This window comes from Amphiura filiformis, chromosome 20 (assembly GCF_039555335.1).
Source record: "Amphiura filiformis chromosome 20, Afil_fr2py, whole genome shotgun sequence".
Taxonomy (NCBI): Eukaryota; Metazoa; Echinodermata; class Ophiuroidea; order Amphilepidida; family Amphiuridae; genus Amphiura; species Amphiura filiformis.
Window position 1 is genome coordinate 8,324,214 of NC_092647.1, and position 24,354 is coordinate 8,348,567.

Genomic DNA, 24,354 nt, shown 5'->3' on the forward strand with positions numbered 1-24,354 from the left:
ACACCCACATTTTTCGTTTTGATATATTATTGGCCAAGAACCTTGACTGGTGTCTTATAATATAAAGAAATACACCGCAGTTTGTTAGGAAAATGGATAAAACTGGACGAATATGGCCGGCTCCTGCCAATTCACTCTGACTTAAAACTACATACTTGGCATGAACATGCAGTGAAAGTTGATTTTCAATGGCAAATAAACACAGGGTTTCAGCGAGTACGCAATCGGACTGCTAAGTTGTCCAATTTTAGTTTGAAATGATTATGACTTCATAGGACTGCGTGGGGAATGAAGTCAGAGCCAATTCTGGCCGAAGCTTGACCACGGGCTTGACCATTGTACACTCTGATGACGCACTCGTTGGAATTCTTTCTTATGAAATGAATTATCCAGTATATACACTTCTAGTGCCCGTTTCTATTCATCGTTATGTATTCTTCTCCCGTGCATTATTTTCGCGAACTACCCTTCACAGCCCAAATTATATAAACCTGCACGCTAAACAATGCATTATCTAAAACCTGCACGCTAAACAATAGATTCTAGATAATACGTGCACGCTCAAATACTAGAAATACTACTTTCACATAACCATAAAGTAGAGTTAGGTGGCGCTTTAGACACAGAGATCACATAACTATATAATTGTCTGTTCGATATATATACCAACAAAAAAATACGAATATACATTCTGTGGTGTTAAAATGGTATAGTTACAAACGGTGTTCTATAATAGTGTACAATTACCGAATAAGGTGCAACTCGCTAGACTTGAGTCCAGTCCTCGTTTACGGAGTTTAGGATTAGGGTTTAGGGTTGGGATAGGGCAGTCTTGTAATAAGACTAGTAGAGTTGCACCCTTGCAAATATCATTGTCATAAATTATAATTAACGACCTCAAATAAATCAAACATCAAATGAGAATAATCGAGCTTCTATTAATTAAAAAGGGCCAAAAACAGGTGGATCATAATTATACAAGATGACACCATTGCAAAATATTCAGCATTTTACAAATGAAATACATGTAGGCCTATATCTAAAATAACATAGCCGGGCCTGGAAACACACACTAGCGCATAATATCATGATCATGCTTTATATACCATAGGCCTTCAAACACATGTGTTTGAAGGCCTATGATAATACTGAACAAATTGTTAAATCCCAATGTCGTGTGTTTTAATATAAGTAGTTCAAATTATAGAGCTATAAAGTCCAGTTGATATTCACCGTAGTACTAGTCTGACATCTAAATCGATCGTTTCCAACTGGTTCAGTGCTCTCTGTGTTCGAAACCACGATATTAAATGATCACAACATAAAGTCAAGTCAATTAAACCATGCGTGAATAAGTTACCTAAGTATGACGTATGGCGCAATCGATACCATTGATTACAGGGATTGATTTTCTTTACCAGTTAAATGCTACGTAGCTGGTCAATGTCCTGACGGTGTTTTTAAAATGTAAGATATTTTCCTAATATTAAAACTAATATAATGAATGCAGCAATTAATATTGCCTATTGTTTTAATAGGCCTACACTCAAAGTGTATGACGGATAATGTACTCGTGCAAATGCATTCGTCAAGATAATTGCACTTGCCATGGAGTTATTGCATTTAGCTTTCGAGCCTATCGGCTCTCAAGCTAAATGCAATAACTCCACGGCGTGCGATTATCTTGACGAATGCATTGCACTCAGTTCATTATCCTTATCAAAGCCATTTCTGTTTTGAATATAATAGGAATTATTGAGGATTTTAAATCGAATATAAATGTACGAATATCGGCATTACAATAAAAACAAAACGACATAATATAATTAGCGTCTTAATTGAAGGTCTCTAAGTTGAAGTTTTTTGTTATCCTATAAGTGTTCAAAATGAATAAAATCACTAAAATGTGGAGTTGAAATAATAAATATCATAAAAGTATAATTAATATTTAAAAAAAACCTTGATCGCACCAATATCAGCATATATCACATAATATCATGCCAGGCGCAAGACAACCAACAAAGTGGATAAATCTATATTAAAGAAACGGACGTAAAGCTGCAAATGAATGATGATACAAATTGGGTCTATGAAGCTTTTGTATACCATTATAATCAATGAAATGGTAAATGTTTTGAAAAAAAACGTGTGATAAAAAATTAGCTTTAGAATGGCGTCAACGAGCCATATGTGACGTCAAATATATACTGATAGTGATAATGGCGCGAACATCATTTCAAATATCTGTCAATGGAACCACTTTAGCGTTAAATACTCATATTGTTTGTTTCCTATAAATGACACGTACCAGAGAGTGTATTTAAGGAGCAACTTTCACCAAAAGTTTTAGAGGCAATACAAATCAAGATACGTGTATGTTAAGGATGACCACCGGTAATAAGTATTTATTAAGAGTTATTGGCGCGTACATTGTAGAAACTTGTATACTTGTTCATATATTAATTTAAAGATAGGCTTTTATAACATTTATATATATAAAAAAAGAATATTATTAGCACATCCAAATAAGTCTTATTAAGGCAATTAAAATCCAGGTTGAAATATTTTTCTCGTTTGACTCGGTCCTTGAAATCATATAAGCTTACTTACCTCAATTTGTTTTTCAATAATAGCCTGGACTTCTGTGACTTTGCTCATTATTAAGTCCAAAAGGGCCAAAGAGCTTAAAGAAGAACGTCTTTTGTGAAGTTATTTTGTCATTAGCAAAGATTGCCTTTTTATCAGATTAAGAAGTAGTATTTTGCAGTTAGGTTGCAAGATCATCATCTACAATACCTATCAGCATTGCCGGTGAGTCTTTTTTGTATTGCATTCATATACTTTCATTTTCTATTTACTTTCAGAGCTTGTGTCGAATGCAATTTCATAACTCCCTTATTTCTCTTCTAATTCGTGAAATGTGCGTGAAATATATTTTTAAAAGTGTGTACCATTATGCCTATTTAGGGAATTGCTGGTAAAACCTATTGTTTTTATTAGTTTTGCCAAAGACAGAATCAGAAAGGGATTTGGTTATGCCGCTATAGAATAACCAATGCATGGTAGGTCTGTGTTTCACTTTGAAGTTTTATACGTTTTTGTTTTATAATCAAATAATTTGTTTTAAGATTTATCATTGGCCTCCCTTGCAAATCGTGTTTGAAAAAAATGGACGAAATTTAAAACAATCCAGAAACAGAATGTCATTTAGCGTCAACAATTAGGTCTTCCTGAAGAGTCATTAAAACAAAGCTACTAAACTGATTTAATATTTAATTCTGCATGATTTAGAATGGGATGGCAAAAAATGGACAAATCAGCTTAAATAGTTCTTTGCACTCACGAAACCTATATTTTGTCAATGACGTGTCGGAAAAAGGCGCATGATTGACGTAAAAATACGTGGCTTGAATGTGACTGGGTTTTTTTCTACACCTTTTAGTCCAATAAAATAGATCACTTTAATAATAGTTCTATCTGAATGGGTGATATTAATTACGGTCATGTCAAATCAAAATCTGGTCTTGCTTCGTTCTTGGTAATCGGGTCAATGTTAGGGAAAGGGCGTGCCGTAAAACGCTCGGAATTGTTTCTCACAAGATCGACTTTACATTATTTTTTGTAAGTCATTCCCTATGTTGAGGGACAGAGGATGATTTAAGCACTTCCCAGCAAGTCTTGCGGTTAGCACAGCTGTGGGAGTGAACATGACACCACTGCCCGCCCACTGCATACACACGTGCATGGTGAAATTTGAATTTTGACAGATATATTTACAATAAAAACACCTTCAAAAGGTTGGTCGATTTCACATTTTATGTTATCTACAGAAGGTGTGAATTATCCTTCCTGCATACATTACTTTAGATCTGAAATCGACCAAGTAATAATGACACACGGGCAATTCTAAAACAACATCTTTTGCACAGAGTTCAATGGGATTTGAAAAGTAAAGTGGCAGTTGAAACTCTAGTGATAACACTTTTACAGTGCATGATGGGGCTTCCTTAAATCATCCTCTGGTTGAGGGATTGTCAGAGCGTGTTCCCAGGATTTTTCCACTTGCTTCAAACCCCACCGCACACCGCACCCCAAGGACAAACGCGACCCTTTGCAGAAAGCCGTGGCGATTTATGAAATACCATGCAAAAACTGTCCCAAAACATAATGGTGAAACTGGTCGTTTGTTCGGTACAAGACTTTCCTAACACAAAACAGAAACTGAGAAAGTGAAAGCAAAAAGCTTTACTAGGGCTCAAGGAAAAGTTTCAACATCAGACATTCATAAATCAGCAATAGCAGAACATGTAGCAGCAAAATATCACGTAATTGGGTGGGAGGAGGCAAAGATCATTGACCAAGAAGCAAACAAAACAACACGCTGGCTGAAGGAGGCAATCTGGATAAGAAGTAGGGGGCATAACACCACGAACAAAGACGAGGGGGCTTACAAACTGGACAAGATCTACGATTAACTCAGCAATAAACGGCAACCAGGAAGTTTGGAAACTTCATCAAGACCAAACAGGGTTGCCGTTTCATCAAACATCTAGAAACACCACAGCAGAGTGATCAAGATTCCTGATAGGAATTGAAATATAGACACAAACTAAAAGTGCCCTCCCATAAAAATCCCACCAGGAAATAAGGTCACATACCCTTAATTCTTGTTGGGATTTTTAGAGGAGTGAGTTCTCTATTTGTACATGAAATTTACCCAAATGAGCCCAGGTGCGCCATTAGGCGAACGTTTACGGTATGAACGATCCTGATGAATTTGTTTCAAGAGCAGCTTTTATTGTCCCCAAATAAAACGTGTTTAAACTATTAAGATACAATTTTTGAGATAGAACGTGTATAGTCAAATCCCATCTTTGCACTCCATGCATAAAATGAAAGTGGAAAATAAACGAAACAGGAAAAGGGGAAAGAAAATAAAAATAAACAAATGAACTAGGGGGAGTGAGTAGACATACAAACAAGCTGCCAGCAGCGTTTAGCGCAGACAATCACTTTAAACTTAATTAATTGGTTGTTTTTAGCAACGTTCCAGCATCAAAACAGTGAAGGAGCCCGTAGTGTGCAATGCTAGAAATACTTGAAAAAGTAACGTGTAAAACGCTGTCAATTGAAAGAAAAATACAAATGTAACATAAATGTAGTATGGTCTTAACTACTTATTCATGTAACAATCAATCTTACATTTTATGTATGCAATAACAAAATATACAAACAAAATACTTTAATAACAGCGTATTTATTTTCAATTGACAAAACATCTTTAAGAAATATCCATAACACATATACATGATATAATAGGGTGCTATTGCGAATGAAAATAATAAAATCAGCTAAAATACCACTTTCGGTAACTTTGTTCGCTAAAAAAGTCTTTACCTGTTTATAATCAATATAGAAGTAGTCGAAATGTACGTAGTAAGTGTCCATTTTTGGCTTACATTACGTGTAATTTTAATGGACGATTTCAACGGTCGGATTCGTTTATGGCGTTATACTCATTCATTAATCCGGTTAGGATGTCACTTGAATGAAAAATAAATTAATTTAAGACCCATAGCTGTACCTATATTAAATATATACCAATGACATTTATGTTTGAACATCTAGAGGGTAGCAACCCTTTTGGTAAAGTGTGTTACAGAAATAGCTGGAAAGAGAAGGGTTAAGGATTTCATCATTATGATGAGGAGGTTAATATTATAACAAGATGCATTCCAAATTCCGGAAAATAGTTACGGCAATATGACTATAATTATGATACTGAGAACCTCTTTGAATTCATGTTCTTGACTTGTAACCTAAGGTATGCAATATCACAAATTGCGAGATTCTAAGTATTAGTATTCGTAGCTACATTATTTTTATAGTAGCCTATAATATAATCAGGATAAACCAAATACAACTAATGTGTAGAGTACGTCATTTCATGAAAAACAGAAGCCTTTAGGATGGAAACCATTTTCAGTGGTCAAATCCCAATATGTACCCATCCATAACATTTTTGCTTAAGGTGGTACTACATCCCCTAATAAATCCTGTGACTAATTTTGCATTTTTCTCAAAAATAACTACACACTGGTAACAAAAGTCCCATGTCCCTATAATATACATAACTTTTGTTACCACTGCGTTATTATTTTTGAGAAAAATGCAAAAATAGTCACAAATTTATCAAGGGGTGTAGTACCACCTTAATAAACTACGCTTTTAACTACGAATTTATTACATACACATTTTTAAATGTTAAAACAAATCTACGAGGCGCGATGATATTGCTCAGAATGGGGAGATGTGGAAATACTTGCGCATTATTTTATTCATTCATTTTCTCCGAAAAGACAAGACAGTAACACATGGTAAATAAAAATCCAAGTGTGGGTTCATCATGAAAGCCTGTGGCTTGTGAAGAAAGATTTCCTACTTATATAGATTATTCGTTAGCTGGCAGAGCTGATTTAGCAAAATGAGCTGGAGTAACATTCAACTCGAGTTTCATTGATTTACGCAACCAATTATTATCAGATGATAAACATGATATGCTGGTTATTTCTTTCTCTTTGTTGAGTATACCCCATCTCGTCGATTCCATAGAGAATACATGAATCCTTTCGCATGATAAACATACTAAATATGGAAGCTGCAAAACATTGACATGTATTTGTATATTCTAATAATTGATGTACATTAGAGCCGCAGTTTTTACTACCTTTATTTTTTCTATATTTAGCTCAGCTTTTATTTTTTACTTTCCTCTCATTTGGTCAAGGCATGTACTATAATAACTTATAAATACCATCAACAAATTTAGTTAAATTTGTTTATTATGTTGTTAACCTAGAACTATTGAGTCATATTTTGTAACACGAACTACGAATAGCGGGTTGTTGCGACCCCCCTATTTTTCAATTATAAACATCATATACAATTATTTGGTTTTAATGTATAGCTATGGGTCGCCTCTATCCAGTGGTACCAATATAAGTACAAACATGCACCACATAATGTCGCTATGACGTCATAATGTGAGGGCGCCCATGCAAATTTGGGAAATTCTTGCTGTGTGCAAAAGTATAGGCAAAATTGATTTTCGGCTAAAAATTCTACAAAAATGCTATTTTCTCCTAGCTTACAAGTAACAAGCCAATAGCTCTTGGAATAATTTCACAAGAGTGAAATGAAAATCATTGGGGCCTCACCACCCCCCCCCCCCACCCCTCTATGGTCATCTTTGATGGCTGGTCCTACCTCTGGGTAAGGTGCTGGGTAATATATTATCACTAAAATGAGCGCAAAGGATGGATCTATGATTAGCTTAGGTCGTTTGGACGTAAACGCGTGCGTTTTTGTATGACGGATACAAAATCTTTTAGGGGCGGTTCTAGGGTTTTATGACATCTTTCATGATTTGTTTTTCCTGGTATTTTGTGAATGATTAATCCCATAGCCATTTGTATTCCTACATTTGTTGAGACATTCAAGTTTTTACTAGGATGTTAACGATACATTCATCTTGATTTCAAAGCCTCAGCAACCTATTCGCATGTCAAGGAATGTACATTGACTTCTAAATAATTTGATGAATTTGTAAATTTGAATATAGCATTTACTTGGCCAATGTTTTCAGAAACTACCTCAGTGTATCAAGTATAAAGTTTCCACGCTGTTTTAATGAGCTATATTGAACTATGTTAAATGTTTGAAAAGGATACCGCAATAGATTTAAGGATGGTGTCAAAAGCGTTAGGATGTTAGCACCTTTTGATATCAAACACAAATATAATGGATTAATGTTATCCTGCCGATAGACAATACAGAAGATATACTACGAATAAATTAATATCAGGGGAAACATAAACTGAAACTGAACCAGCATTAACATGACCTATTTCTGAAACCCTTAACATAATTAAGCTAAATCATTATGAGTGAATTTCAAGTAAATTTGCTTCTCAAAGGAAAGTCATTTCAATGAACTTTAAAACCAGGCACTGTATATACAAACACGGATTTAATCCAGAACATGATATCTTTCTCTTTTCTGTGCTTCCTCTTTTGTTTGTTTGTTTTAGTTCTTCTTTAACCTGGGACACTCAATCAGTTGAAAACACAATTAATCATCTGTTCTTCCTTGAGGCCCAGGGCTTGCAATATATTTGTTTTAAATACAATTTTGATTCATGACATTTCTGAGGTTACTTAACTAGCTTTTGAAGTACGAGTTAAAGACCTATCCAGCGCAAGTGTAACAAATTAAATTGTTTATAAATTGCTTAAAGGTAAAGGATAAGTCATTCAAATTGTAATTTGGTATTTTTGAAATGAAAACTTTTGCAAAAAATTATTTAAAAAAAAAACAGTATTGACGAAGTTGAAGCCCATTCAAATACATGTAGCTAATTTATATACTGTCATTATATAAATTACAAATTCATATAAATGCATTTTGTCTTAAATAGACGGCGTTCGCCTAAATCACCAGCAGGCTATGTAAGCACATCTTTGACAATGACAAAGGTACCCAAATCTGAATTTCGATGATTTTTACGATCGTCCGGATGAGCAAATCACTGAATGGGCTTTTAACTTTAAATTGAAACGAGATCTCATCTGTCTCTTGTAAAGCAAAAACCAAACAACGAAATACAAATTGTAAACGAATATCACATTCGTATTAATAATTTGACACTTTGTGGCAAGCGCACTAATACAATATCAATCAATTGAGTAAGTGTCAAAATCGATGGCGGTCAGACATAACATGTAGTCTAGATTACGTCATAAATAATTCATTTTAGTTCTACCTAATGATCTTAATTGATGTGTAATTGACCCAGTATTTATTGCTCTCGTGTGGTCAATCAAACAGTGTTACGAGGTTAGTGTTTGTATATTGATGACATTTGTGTATAGTGTGCCAATATCGGTTTTTTTACTGTAAGCAAGGATTAACAAATGATCACATTTCATTGCAAAAATCATAATAATGCATAAAGCAATGTTATTTATTCAGAAATGTATATTAACATCATTGAGAAAGAATAAATAGCAAATGAGATATCGATACATGTACTTTTATGGATATTTAAAGGAACACTCCGGTAATCACAATAATATGCCTTATTGTGGTTTTATTTAAAACAAACTTATATTGACCTTAAAAACAGCCGTCTCTCGATCACATCATATTCAAATTATCCTTCCACCAAAATTGCCTATGGCAATGACATCCCAGTAACACAGTAAAGGCTGACGACAATTGAGCACACATAACCATGACGTCATTGCCACAGGCAATTTTGGCGCGGGAACTTTGAATGTCGCGTGTTGAGAGCCAGCGTTTATATTCGTTTTATGATTAATATGAGTTTATTTTAAACTATGTGATTCGAATTGTTTTTCTAACATATAAAGCATAATGTTGTGATTGCTGGAGTGTTCCTTTAAATGTATAATAGTGTAATGGCCTGTTCTTATGTATATAAATACCAGACAGGTAACCCATTACTGTTACAGGTGGTAATCAATCATTTGTAAGTAACATCGACACATACCTAAATGTTGAAGTGTGAAATCAGTCCAAGCAATGGAACTTAACACTATAGTAATAGAGATAATGAAGATGATAGGAATGACATTACGATTACATGAAGACATTGCTTGCCTCTAGAGCCAAGCCATGGATTGAAACTTTACCCCCGTTACATTATATAGAAATAGCAATGACATGATCTTAATGATGGCTAAGTATGATGAAAGTTGATCGAGATGGCAATTTGTTTCTAAAGACCTTATAAGGCCGCTAGGATAACACACCTAGCCACTCTAGTTTCTCCAGAATTTTATGTTCTTGTTGGAAAACTTTGCTTCGCCTCACAGGACTCAAGCGACCATAGCCTACAGCGTGCTTACTCCTCAAAAGTAACCTGGTCACCACCTCACTTAATCACAATAATGGTGGCCACATATAGATCAAATTAAATTCATCACCATGAACACCACATAACCACCCCTCCATACGATGCCGACTACTTAAAAACGTGTTATACCTAATCATCTTTTTTCAGGTAAAAATGTTGTAACAATTGTAACTCATTCTACAAATAAACCGCCACTTGCTTAACACTTGTAACCGATTATCGACATTTGATCATCAATTGGATCAAACAAAAGGTCACTTCGTGGCAGCTATTATGCCACTGCCCGTATTAAAGGTATAGACTTAAAAAAACAAAAGTGCAGTGATTTATAGTGCGCTACGCACAGGAACAAACGCATATTGATCCACAAGCCTCAGCACACTTTACAGTGTTTATATTATGACCCTAAGGTATCGACTTTACAATGTCATCAACTGTTAACTAGTTTATATTTTACATCTGGCAATGTGACAACTGGTCATCTGCTAAGGGACCGTTCACAAACACTTGTTAGGGGGGCCTGATGCAAAAAGGGGGGCCCTGAAAATTTTTGACCCTCCTAAGGGGGGCCCTGAAAAAATTACCACAAATTTTCCTGGAAAAATTGAGTTTATATGCTTTTCTATGGGGTTGACCCATAATTTTCATGTCAAAAAGGGGGGCCCTGAAATTGTCGAGGTCTGTAAAGGGGGGCCCCGGCAAATTTTCGCGATAAAGTTTTTTTGCATCAGGCCCCCCTTACAAGTGTTTGTGAACGGTCCCTAATCACAGTTGAAAATAGAAAATCTCAATGAGAGACACAAGCTTAAGGAAAAAGTACAAATTTGTGTTAATTATTTAAAATAAGAAGAGAAAAAATGCTTATTATTTTATGTCTTTGAAGCGTACAACACTGCAATATCAAAATTGACAAATATCTTAAAATTGCGCTGGTTCATTGTTAAAGCAAACTATTAAAGGGATGATAATATTTTGATGGACTTCGATTATATTCGTATCAGTTTGAAATGTAATCTACGGCAATTTACGGGTTTTTCTCCTCGCCCACTAGAATGAATCTTATGCAGCTGGGTGATGAAAAATTTAGGAAACATTTTTTTATGATAGACGTAGGTTTAAATGATAAATTATTCTTAAACCACTATCGGCAGAAGCTGTAAAGTATTGAGTAACACAAATGTGGGCTGGTATGCTCTAGATACTGGAAATACTAAGGGTGCTCAAGTGGACGAAAACACGATACGATGGACTAATTTAGTCACTGAAACTTCCGAAGTTAAGGGATCTAAAATGAGCGTTTATTGCGTTTCGACAGTATTTTTTGTGGGACATGAGAGCACCTCAGACCTATCAAATTGCATTCTGAATACGAAGCATGTCTTTCTGATATCAAATAATTTTCATTTTTTGAAAATCACAATATAATACAAATTTTATGACAAATTTTTGATATATAACAGTCCTCGAAGTAAATTATATAAATCTAATTATATTCTTAAAGTGTATGTAGCAGGGAAAAAGCCGACGGTCAATTGAAAATTTTGACCTTTCATATTGAAGATATAGATTTTTTCCCAAAAGACCTATTTTTTTTGGTGTTTTGGGAAAAAATCCATATCTTCAATACGAAAGGTCAAAATTTTCAATTGATCGTCGGCATTTCATCCCACCTACATACACGTTAAGTATCAGATTTATTAAGTTTACTTCGAGTACTGTTAAATATCAAAATATCAATTTTTAATGATTTGCCATAAAATGTGTATTAAATTGCGAATTTCAAAAACCAAAATTATTTGATATCAGAATGACATTCTTCGTATTCAGAATGCAATTCGATATGTCTGATGTGCTCTAATGTCCCAAAATAAATACTGTCCAAACGTTCATACCCCAGCCCTTAATGTCATATTATATGAATTAGTTTGGACGACATATTTCTGATATGGAAAGTATGTAAAACTTACGGACACAATGTCCCCATAAATGTACTCTGGTGCCATGGTGTACCACTGAATATTAATCATGTGGTGGTACTTTAGTTTACTCTCACGTAACCGGGAGCCGTGTACTGTGTACATCGTAGATGGGCCAAACCTAGCTGGCTCTACCATGTTTGGGCATCTAAAAGGTTAAGCAATCAGAAGGAAAGATGATCTTTTTGAGAAAGCCCGGCTTTATTCTGAAAGTATGAACAAGTTTAGTAAGTATTCTAGGGTAGATAATGTGCAACCTACAGGCTTTGGGCGTGCATTAGAATGTGAAGGAAACACAAACCATGTGAGAAGGACTTCATGTTTGCACATTAAAACATATATCCCTCTGCAATGTACTCTACTTATGAAGTACGCGTATGGTGCTACACACGTAACCTGGATTTTGTGCTGCCTACATAGTAAGTGCATACACCACTGGTTCATCTAAAAGGTAAAGCAATCAGAAGGAGAAAATAAACATTTTGAGAAATCTCATCTTAACGTATGAAAAGGTTAAATAAGTATTCATTCTGGGGTTGATGATGTGCACCATTGCGTATTCCAGAGGTATACAGATTGTAACAAAAAAAATTATACAATTTAGAAAATAGTAAACACGTTAATTTTACTTGGTCGCCAAGGTGATTTCATAAGCTTTGTCTATAAGCGAAGATATGCTAATTAAGTAAAGTAGTCCTTAAACAGATTGGGCTACTTTCGTGTTTTAATGTAGCAAAAGTGACTGAATTGAATTGAATAATGAACCATCTGGTCGGTGCTCTAGTATTAAGATGGGTAATTGTAAACAATGGCATGGCATTTGAAGTGGTATTTTAATTTATATTTTTGAAATAAATATCATATTATTTATTTACTAATGTCAATTAACCTTTGATTTTGTTCTGGGTTGACGATAAGCATGAGAGTTCATTTTACGCGGTACAAACTTGATATGCGAATTGGTCAAAAGTGGCCCAACTCGGGCATAGCGTTTAAACCTGAACTATATAGGAAAGACACCAAGTAAAGTGTTTCTGTTAGCCAAGATATTACTAATTCTACTGCATATCACATTTATGACATGACCCCTTTTATTTATTTTTTTGAAAAGCAAAAATGTAATTGCTAATCATGAAAATCGATTTTACGCAATGCAGGCTTCATAATTATGCGCGAAAATGTCAAAAGTGGCGCAACTCGTTTTCTGGACAGTTTAGTTGATTGAGCATAGCGGTGAATTCGAACTAGTAAAGAAACCAAGTCAAGGTTTTCTGTTAGCCACGGTGTTACTGATTCCACTGCATATAACATTGTTGCCATGATCTCTTATATTTTGCAATTGTATAATTTTTATTGTTACAGTCTGTACACCGGTTCTCGCGTTACACCAAGGGTACGCGAAAGTTTAAAACGTAATGGCTTATGTCTGTAATTGTCACATTATCGGAGTGTCTGGCTTTTAAATGTGGGTGTTCCAATTGGCTAAAAATTAGATTTGAGATTTTGCCATCAGGAAAGACTTTCATATTTTTGTTATGACACCGGTGCAATTTAAGGCTTCATTGAGGTGTTATTTGAACAAAACCGTGTTAATTAAAGATCATGTAATTGTAATAGCCAAGACCATGTTTTCAGGCCAATTAAGTCGGGGACGATGACATAGCGGTTTTTCATTCAACTATTGAGACAAAGCAAAAGCTAATGCATAAGAGGAATCGTCTAGGTTCTATAGACGATGTCCCAAAAAGCCCAAAACATTAGTTTGGATATATTATTGGCCAAGAACCGCAAGACCTATGGAAATATAGGAGGTTCAACGAGTACGCAATCGGACTCCTAAGTTGTTCAATTTTCGTTTTAAGTGAGTTTGACTTCGTAAGGACTGCATTGGGAATGAAGTCAGAGTCACTTCTGACCGAAACTTGTCCAGTCTAACGACGTACTAGTTGGTTTCTTATGAAATGGTATTGAAGCCCTTTTGCGCGGAATGTAATAGAAATTGCAAAAATAGTGTATAGACGAATCCAACGAGACAAGTGATGGTCGGAATTCATTCGGCCATTACTGGGTCCCCTCCGTACCGAACTGGTATTGTGACTGAACAATTGGGTGGATGAAAGCCGCTTAAAAATCGATGTTTTGTTGTATTGTGTTGTAAACTTTCATCATTCTTTTGTCCACGTGTAACACGGGTGATGGAATACAGTTTAAAATCCCTGCCAAGGCCGCATCATTTCACATTTCAGGTGGGATAGACCCAGCGGGGACCCAGCTATGGCTGCCATTGAGGTGTTGGAATGCGTGAAATTTGATTCGTCTATACGTACAGAGTTTCAACGAGTACGCAATCGCTATAATCAATAAAATGATAAACGCTTGGAAAACATTAAAATTAAATCTAACTTAAGAATGACGTCAACGAACCATAATTATGTGATGTCAAAAATATAGTAAATGGCTCAAAAGTTTATTTTCCCTAAAAATGTCACGTAATACAGGTATGAAGGGAACAAATTTCACCAAAAGTTTTAGTGGCAATAAAGATAATGATATACAGTCTGCAAAACAATTAAGATACCAGTTATTGTTACCCCTGTATATCAAAGGCGGATATGTCATATTTAGAGCCACAAACCAATAGCTGCATATTTCAGCTCGGATTTAAGACCCAACTCGTTAAAATTGGTCAAGAAATAAAGCCACAATGATCCAAAACCTAAGGAAGATGCATTCTCGAACAAGATAACTAGCGCCGTGTTTAACTTTAATTCTCAACCAATTTCAACAAGTGGGGTTTTATATCAAAGCTAAAAGGTACAGGTATTGGCTGCTGGTTTTAATTTTAACATATTCATCTTTGTTTGGGATATACAGGGGTGATCATAACTGGTACCTTAATTATTTGGCTTACTGTATTAAGGACGAATAGAAATAGCAAGAAATGAAACCTCGAAATAGGTATTTAAAAGATGGTGAATTTAGTTACAAATAGAAGAATCCTCTTTTATTTCTCTCTTTTTTTACAAATGGAAAGTTTAAAATAATTGTTAAGAGGGGTAGAGATTTATCTATAATTCAACAAGTAAGTCCATTTGTAGAAAATGAACTGTAATCAAATATTATAGAAAATGAAGTCGGAATATTTAAATTGATCGCATTACAGTTGCAACAATGCCTTCACATTCAAATACCTGAAACTACAATGTTGTAGTACATTCAAATGCTATAACGTAGCTTCACAGTGATCTCATTATGCATTGTGAATTGTCCTCAAACATTCTGCCAATAATCTCCATCGATTCTAAGACCTATCCGGTGAAACGATTTTAATTATAGATGAAAATCCTTGTTTCAACAAGTTAATCATGTGTTGCTTATGGGTGTGTTTTATGTTAATGAACGTTTCCCATGTCGCGTCTCTTTAAGACCATTATTACTACACGATTAATGTTTTTTAAAGGTTATTCTATTTCCATTTCCTCTGTATGTAAGTTATTCAGTGAATCACAATTATGGTCGCCTTTTTTTTCCTCGAAAGCTCATAATAGCAATCTGCGTGTTCTTAACGAAAGGAACTTGATTTTAGGTTAATGATTACAAAAATTATAAAAGTTTTTTTCCAAAACGTTAGAAAAATATAATAGGAATAATATTAAGAGCAGAAGTAACAGGGGCTACATTGTACGAACGTATCATACTGCAGTTACTGCCCGTTTTCCTATACACAATACACAGTGCTCTCACCATTGACGCGTGACCTCTACAAACAGTGTATGTTATAGGTATATGGGCATTGCCTAGTTAACATCACTGTGTGAAAAATAACCGGCCAATATTTTAACTATTCTCCAAACTTCTAGCAAATATATTTCTCTAACATGACCTAAACTTACAGCTAGGTTAGATGTTCAGAAGGGGTCGCACGTTCGTAGAATATGAGTGAGGGCAAAGCATAGCTAGCTCATAGCTAGGCACCTCCCCGTGTTACTTGAATGGCGATTTGACCGGAAATATTGAGCTATATTGGTAACGGACCGCTCCGTTCTGAAGGATGCCACAAAAAAAACGGTACAAGCTACATTTAAACAATTCTAAATAGGTTCTAGAAAATATAGTTTTGTAACATGTCCTAAATCTTTAGCTAATTTAGATGTTTGGAGAGGGTCGCACTTTTGTGTTTTAGGAAGGATATGTAAACGACAGATAACACCAAAAATATGAAGAAATTATTTCCAAACCGTGTTAAGTCAACAATCATTATGTTGCTCATTTTGAAGAATGCTGGTTAACAAAAAGCAGGGCATTGTCTCATTTCGTGAACAACGGTACACATACCATTGTTTCCTTTCGTTTCCTTTATAATCGGTTACCCAACTGAAGCTATAATACCAGCTTTATTGCGATGTCGCACATGTAAAACAGACACTTGTGCACAACCAGAGAAGATCTGATTTAATCAGTTGAGCTGCTTCAATGAGTGTTATCTTGGTTTAATAGCTTTTAATGGGGTTTAAGTCCTGCAAAGGTCGAGATGAATTCTACTGTAGACATGACTGCATCATGTATTTGGTTGTCTTTCATATAACCGTTTAAATAAAACTAATCACTGATTCTCTTGACTTGAAGCAAAGATATCTTTGAAATTATATAAGCTTGCCCTTATCTCGAACATTTAAATAGCCTGAAAGTCTATGTGGTCTATGGCTGTGTTCGTTATCCAAAAGGGCCAAAGAGCTCAAAGAAGCACGTGCTGAATGACTATTAGTCGTTGGTTATGATTGATTTTTTTTTATCTGATTAGGTTGTAGTTTTCTGAAGTCAGATTGCAAGATCATTTCATCTCAAACACCTAATGGCATTTATCAGACCAGTGAGAGTGTTGTAAGTTTTTCGTATTGTATCACTACTTTCTATATTTCTATTCAGTTTCCCAGCGCCTATCGAATGCAATTTGAAAACACACATATTTCTCTTCCAATTCTTGCAAAGTGCATCGAATGTATTTTTAAAGTACTATATAATGTGCATCATTATTGCCTTTTTAGGGGGAACTGCATCTATTGATTTTGGTAGTTTTGCCAAAGACATGATCAGTCAAGGACTTTTGTTATAGGTTAAATACCACTAATTATGTATTACACGGGTTTCAATGGGAAAATGGCTAATTTCGGGTGGAATTTTCTCATATTCATAACTCTCACAGTTAAATGCCACTTATATCAGGTGAAACTGATTTAGAGGCCAAATGATCAAAAATTCAACATAGGTTGACCTGAGACTTTTCTTGTTTTAACGCACTGAACCGTAAACACCTTAAAATGGCAGTGCGCCCTCGAAGTTGAAAGTTACAATATGGTAGGGCGAATATTTACTAAAAACCGAAGCCGTGCTTATGAATTTTGGTACTATTACAACAAAAATGTCATATAATGAGAGAAAATATACCATTTTGAAGCATCAAACCCTAAAAAGTACTTCTTTGGATATATAACTTGATCAATTTCAGCGATTTTAATGCATTCTTTTCAGATGCCATGCCATGAAATAGTTACTCGTCGTATTTCTATGTATCGCCCAGGCCTATTAGTGGTATGTAACCAATACGGCTAAACTAAAATAACCAATGGTAAATCTGGCCCTGAAAAGCTCATTGATGCCTTTAACGTAACTGGGCTTTATCTGCACATTACCGTGCAAGAACATGGATCGATCATATGAAATTATTTCGAGAACCAGTGACCCAACTCTATAGGAATGTTTGTAATTACCTGAATGGATGATCTTCAATATCTATCTTCAAATATGGTCATGTAAAATCAAGATTTGGAGCATTTGTGAAAATGCCCTATTTTTTGACCAGCTCTTTGCACCGACAATAATAAAAAGATGCGTGTGGTTAATTTTACTAGCAAACAGACGCATCTTACTAGAGGCATTTCAAGATAATCATTTCCTGATGCACTCTAATTTCCAAGTAATTTTAAGAAAATGAGCTGAAGTGGGATCATTAAAGTGTTATGGTGATTGATTTTATAGCATGCGACAATTAATCAACATATCTATATCAGGAAATTAGATTATGTGTCTACAGGGTGCGCTGTATTTTATGTAAGTTATATTTGGTTAAGTTGTGCCATTAAAGGTTCGATAGTGCCGTTTGCACAGTATTTTTGTGGGACCTAAGAGCCCATCAGACACACCAAATTGCATTCTGAATACGAGAAATATCCTTCTGATATCAAATAATTTAGATTTTTTGAAATTCGCGATATAATACACATTTTATGTATTATTTTACACATTATTAAAATTTTATATTTGTGACATTTAATAGTCCTCGAAGTAAGCTTTATAAATCTAATGTACTTAAGAGTATTTTGACCTAAATTTGCGAATTTCAAACAATCAAAATTATTGGATATCAGAAGGACATTTCTCGTATTCAGAATGCAATTTGGTGTATCTGATGTGCTCTCGGGCCCCCTAAAAATACTGTGCAATGGTGGGTGACCGACCCTTAAAGTAATCAGAAATGATGATTAAATGTTTTTAATAAAGCATTAACCCTAGAACTACTGAGCTAAATTTTTTTAACATAGACTATGAGGGGGTTGTTGCACCAGCAGTACGATTTACTGCTTGGTCATTGGATATAACATACAAATGCAGGTTTGATTAACCTAAAAGTAGAAATTGGGAGCTTATACAATAATAATAATAAAATTGATACGGCCACTTTGCGTGCTTCGCTTATAACTTGGGGTACGTTAGTTCAATACCTTCTGACTTATTACGTTGTTAGACTGTGTGGTTGAATTGGTGCTAATTACTAATTTTCATGGCATTACTCTTCATGTGTTATATCAACCTTTATTCAGGAATGCAAAATACAAAATTCAAGCAATGCAAGAATACAAGGAGGAACAAATACCCAGGACAAAATCTGGACAAGATGCCCAAATGAATGCAGGGTGACATATTATACATTAGCAAAAATACACAAGAATATACAAACAAGCAGAACATACCAGGAAAACGTACCAAAGTTAACCAAGCAGGACTGAAAAAAACCAAAAAAAATAGCAGGGCGGCGAGTGCGATCACAAACTGATGTGGGGCTGATCTTCGGAGCCCCAGGCCGGCTTCTGCCTAGCATTCCATATCGTGTAACTAGACAGAAGGGCCACTTTGCTGAGTTCTTTTATGAATTTGAATAATATTACTACGCGAGTATTACGTGCACAAAACGGCTGGTTTTGCTTTTTTTCTTGGTAGTCGAGGCAAGCTATATTTAGTGAAATGGCGTGTCGTCACAGAGGAGTAAGATAAGACAGAGCGCGTACCACCAGTCAAAGTCCCCGTGTATTGTATGCTACCAGTTCTCGCATATTCATGAGGGCCGATTGTTCGATCGTGTCGTGTCTAACAATCACGCCAGCGCTGCGTGCCTTCGCGTATACGCGATAGAGCGTTGCGTGCTTTCGCGATTACGCGATAGACCATGAAAATACGCGGTAATTGCGTAGCAGTCTCGCCTGTCGCATTTCATGGAACAATCGGCCCTCATTATCGGATGAGGCGGAGACTTTGACTGGTGGTACGCGCTCTGTCTTATCTTACTCCTCTGTGCGTGTCGTAATAATTGCTGTGGATTGTTACTCGTAATATTGACTTTGTATTATTTCTTCTGTAAGTTCAAAAATAAACTTTCATTGACGTATAATTATACAGTTTCCTCATGTTCTTTCCTTCCGTGTTCATGCCTTTCAGTAATTCCCTATAAAATAAAGCACCTCTATAACATAATGCACTTTAAACAAAGATTCGTTTAATAACCTTAACTCTTTTTATTGTGAATGATGGTCGAAATGAGCGATGCTATTCGACGGTAATAATAACTATTATCGTATTCAATGTTGATGCGTTTTGGTTGTGTGTTTTTGGTTGTTTCACGGCTGATGAACATGATGTCAGAAATAGCACCTATTAGTGACTATTAGAAGTATTATTCTCTCTAAATAATGCGTGTTTAAACGATAAAACTACCCGTTTTGAGATGAAGTGTTTATAGTACAATGTCAATGAAAGATAAGGAAAATAGATCAGAACAAGAAAAGAGGACATAAAATCAAACGAACAAATTAAAAGGAGCGATTAGACACAGAAACAAACGGCCAGCGGACAATCACTTATAATTTGTTGGTTTTTCCCGGATGAAAACAATGAAGAAGTCCGTGGTGTGGAAATACTAGAAATACTATCTATTGCAGCAAAATACAAATGTAGTCTTTATGCACTTGTTAATGTAACTTCTAGTAGTAATATCAGTATTTGTGAAACATACATGTATATAGTATTGTCAACAATTACATAAGAACCGGCTTGAACATCTAGGAGGTGGTAAGCCTCTTGGTAAACCGTGATACAGAAATAGCTTGAAAGGATTATGGGTTTCATGAATACACTCAAGTCCAAGAAACACGTGTTTCTTTAGAGATAATTACGATATTATGAGACAATTTACATGATTGTACTGAAACATATTTGAAATGGAATCAATTCATGTTTAAGGCATGCAGTTTCTGAGATATTGAATATCACAACTGCGAAGAGTCTAATTTTATTGTTGGTAGCTGGATTAGTAACAATCAAGAAAAACCAAATACAACTAATGTGTAGAGTACGTCATTTCATGAAGAACAGAAGCATATAGGATGGCAACCATTTTGAGTGGTCAAATCCCAATATTTACCCATCCATAACATTAACGCGTGCTTAATAAACGACGCTTTTAACTACGAATTCATTACTTACATATTTACCAAAGCTACGAAGCGCGATAATAGTGTTCGGATGGGAAAATGTGTACTTGTGCATTGTTCAATAAATTTCCCCAAAAAGACAAGTACCCAATTTTGGAAATGTATGTATAGGTTTATTTAGTTATAATTGTTCAGACTATGTCATGAGAGCCTGTGGCTTATGAAGAAAGACTTAATATACATAGATTATTTGCGACTCGATTTAGCAAAACGATGGTAATGAATGTGTTGCGTTTCGTTGATTCTCTGGAGTGCAGCATTCCATGTTGTTTATTCCATGAATACAGGAATCCTTTCGCATGACTCGAAAAATACTAAATATGGAAGCTGCAAATCATTGACATGTATTTATATAATCTAATAATAACTAAATCTAATGTGCATATTAAATCACTATATATTTCAGACAATAGGTATTTTGAAAGATGTCTTGAACTTAAAGATAACTAGAAGTAGAAAATAAAAACCGACCGAAGAAAAATAAACGTCACTTATTCCTACACTTTTTGAGCCAATCAATAATGCATTTTTAATTCAATCATTGTAAATTCAATTATTCAAAGTTTTGTAGAATCGTAGTGATTCTACAGCTTACAGCGCATTTTTTTTCGTTTTCTCTTTACCATCCTGCATAAAAGCACAATCTTATTAAGATAGTGTGGTTTTTTTCTAAATTAAAAAGACACAACTATCTTATTTAAAGTACAGCGACGTCTTTATTTGAACATCGTGATATAACAGTCGATGTTATACGTAGTCCGTACCCAACGTAATGTGCATTAAATCATGAGAAGCGCAAACTTCCAGGGAGATAGCGAACATTATATTTTGTCGGTTATATTGCTAGTGTCCCTATAAGGGTCTATTTTAGGCCGAATTAGATCATCAACGAACTAATTCACACGATTGAAATATTGAGAAGGATAACAAAGTTCATTTTTGTGAAACAATTATTGTATTTTTAATGAGAGTATCACGTTTATTTCTACGTAGTTCGAAGCATTTGTGAGATTCGTAGGCTGAGAAATAAATACAAGGTTCTAACTAACAAATTCTGGATTTTGTAGTAAACAGGTAAATGCCAATTTAAGATTCTCCAAATTGTAAGCTTGCGAATGAGAAAAAAAATGATGTATATGTAAGCTTACTTCATTTTCAAAAATGTTATCACCGGGTTAACTAGTTAATTACTATCAGATACTTAGGAAAACCGACTGATTCAAATGTATTCGGAGTATCTGCCTAAATAATAATCGGTTTTATGTGCTTTTATTTTTCTTTGGGACCAGAATAGGTCAAAAAATCTGTTCTAATTGGGTTTTGAATTGGGAGGGAAAATAAACATAAACTCATTATTTCTGTGTACGTTACACTGAATGATTCATCTACCTGCCTTGCTTACATATTGTTTAATAAGGGATGGTTGAATGACTGATATTTACAGACATATCAATTATGATCTTAATTGTATTAATTAGAACACATCTCCCGTGGATACGGTATTTAATACATTCCAACCCATTAATGTTTACATGTCTTGATAATGCTCTCTGCATCTGAACCTTAACAGAATAATAATTGGAAAATAAAAAGAAAGAAAGAAAGAAAGAAAGAAAGAAAGAAAGAAAGAAAGAAAGAAAGAAAGAAAGAAAGAAAGAAGAGGCAGAAGAGAAGAACAGAGTAATTTGTAAACAATAAAACACCTAAATGAAATCAATTAAAATGAAATTTCAATTGAAAGATAATAATGATAAATGATAACGATATCTAACTTGATGGCTTAATCCTAAAAAGCCCCAAAGAAGGGAGAATGAATATTAAACTATGTTCCCTAAAAATGTATAACATAAGTTTACCGGTATGTATGAAAACTATTGCTCTCGTTTAAATATTCATTCAATGTATCAATTGGTGGGTACAATGATTAAAATATAGAATAAAACAAAAGAAACATTGGCATCCACTTACCTTGTGTGATATAGACAAGCATTAATAAGAAGAAAGCCACCATCCATGTCGATAAGAATACACTGGATGCCATTGTCATCAAAGTACAATGGTATTAAAAAGTCTTTCTAATCAGAACAGTACAGGTGGTTTTAATCACTTAACCTTGGCAATAAGAAAACAATGTTAGTGTGTTGTCTTCACTTGGTCTCCAGCTATGTCCTTCCTTAATAAACCCAATCTGATATGCTTGTATTGTTTTCCTTCGTATTGTGGATGAATGAAACGCTACACTTGGAGTAAGTCACACCTTTACACGGTAGACGAGCTGAATGTAAAATGAACGGGTTCAATTGGTCGCATGCGTTATTAACTCAGTCTCCCAGTAGTCAGCAGTTAACGCGCATTGTGGCCATGCCACGTAAAAAAAGTGCCTATGAGCAACACTATGCCTGAAAACTATATTGAGGGTAAATAGCCAATCAATCGAGCTGGTAGTGGTGGCTGTATATAGTATTGGTAACGTAGAGGTTTTGTAGGTTAGTTATACACCTTAAGCTCCTGAAGCGTCAATGAATCTTTTAATCATCGACACAAGCTACTTTGTTAAATTATTGATGTTATTAGAAGCTAATAGAGGTAACACGGTACAATTATCTTGTAAATGTGATTTAGTCGTCGTAGTGGACGTGTCAGTATCAATGAGGGTTAAATATTACAGAGCTTCATTAAGCGCGCCACTCACAGAGTAAAACGCCATTTCGAACGGACTTTTTGTGATTTAAAGTTAATATAGATGTGTACTTTGATCTTTAATCTTTTACAAAATCATCAGAATATTGCCATTGTGTTTACCAATAGCACTTATCTTTTCCTAGAATTTTTGGCCGTAATACAATTCATCTAAACGCCCACCAACGCACCCCAACATCCACATGGGCACACAGCTCACATTCCACCCCTGCATATCACCTACACCACCACCCATACATTCCACCCGCACAACTCGGCAGACTCACTTACTGTGAAAAAATACATGTAGGCCTAGTTGTTGGAAATCCAGAAAATAGAAAGCTAACACTGATGTTCCTTTTGAAAACGCTTATTTTGTGGAGCACGTGTAGCCGAGTGGATAAGGCGCCCGACTCATAATCTATAGGTTGCGAGTTCGAGCCCCGCTCGTGCCAACGTGTTGTGTCCTTGGGCAAGGTATTTTATCCTCATTGACTACTGGGTAACTGGGGGATGGGGTGGGGTTGGATTGGATATTTGTATAGTTGTTTGTTTCAATGTTGCAATATTGGCGCTGATTAAGCTGCTGCCTGCAAATTGCATTGTGTCTGTTTAGGTGTGTTTAAATGTACAATTATAGCAATTTGACCTGCGGGTCACCATTATAGTTTGAAATAAAACCTTCATTTTTTTTATTTTCGTTATCCAAAAATAATGTTGACAGTGTAAACATAAGTGTACTTAACTTTTGAATGACATAATAATATTGATGATTTAAGTTGATTTATGGCATGGTAATATCTTATTAAAAGAAAGATAGACGATAACCAGTAAAATGATGAAAAGAGAGCTTCAATGTCGTGTTTCAAGTATGCTTCATTGAATTTTAGAATTGAGAATATTATAAATATGTTAATTATTTAACTTTATAATATGATG

General features: G+C 35.0%; 1 protein-coding gene across 2 annotated transcripts in view; it reads right to left on the reverse strand.

Moving 5' to 3' along the window:
* LOC140141941 (uncharacterized) overlaps positions 1-23,273 on the reverse strand; it is a 144,479-nt gene extending 121,206 nt beyond the window's left edge. The window contains exon 1 of one of the 2 annotated variants that reach the window (XM_072163825.1): positions 22,705-23,273. In XM_072163825.1, the coding sequence (XP_072019926.1) occupies positions 22,705-22,783 (79 nt within the window). In that variant the 5' untranslated portion in view covers positions 22,784-23,273. The remainder of the gene's footprint in view (positions 1-22,704) is intronic. The other variant, XM_072163824.1, reaches the window with a different exon arrangement.
* Positions 23,274-24,354: the final 1,081 nt, after the last annotated feature.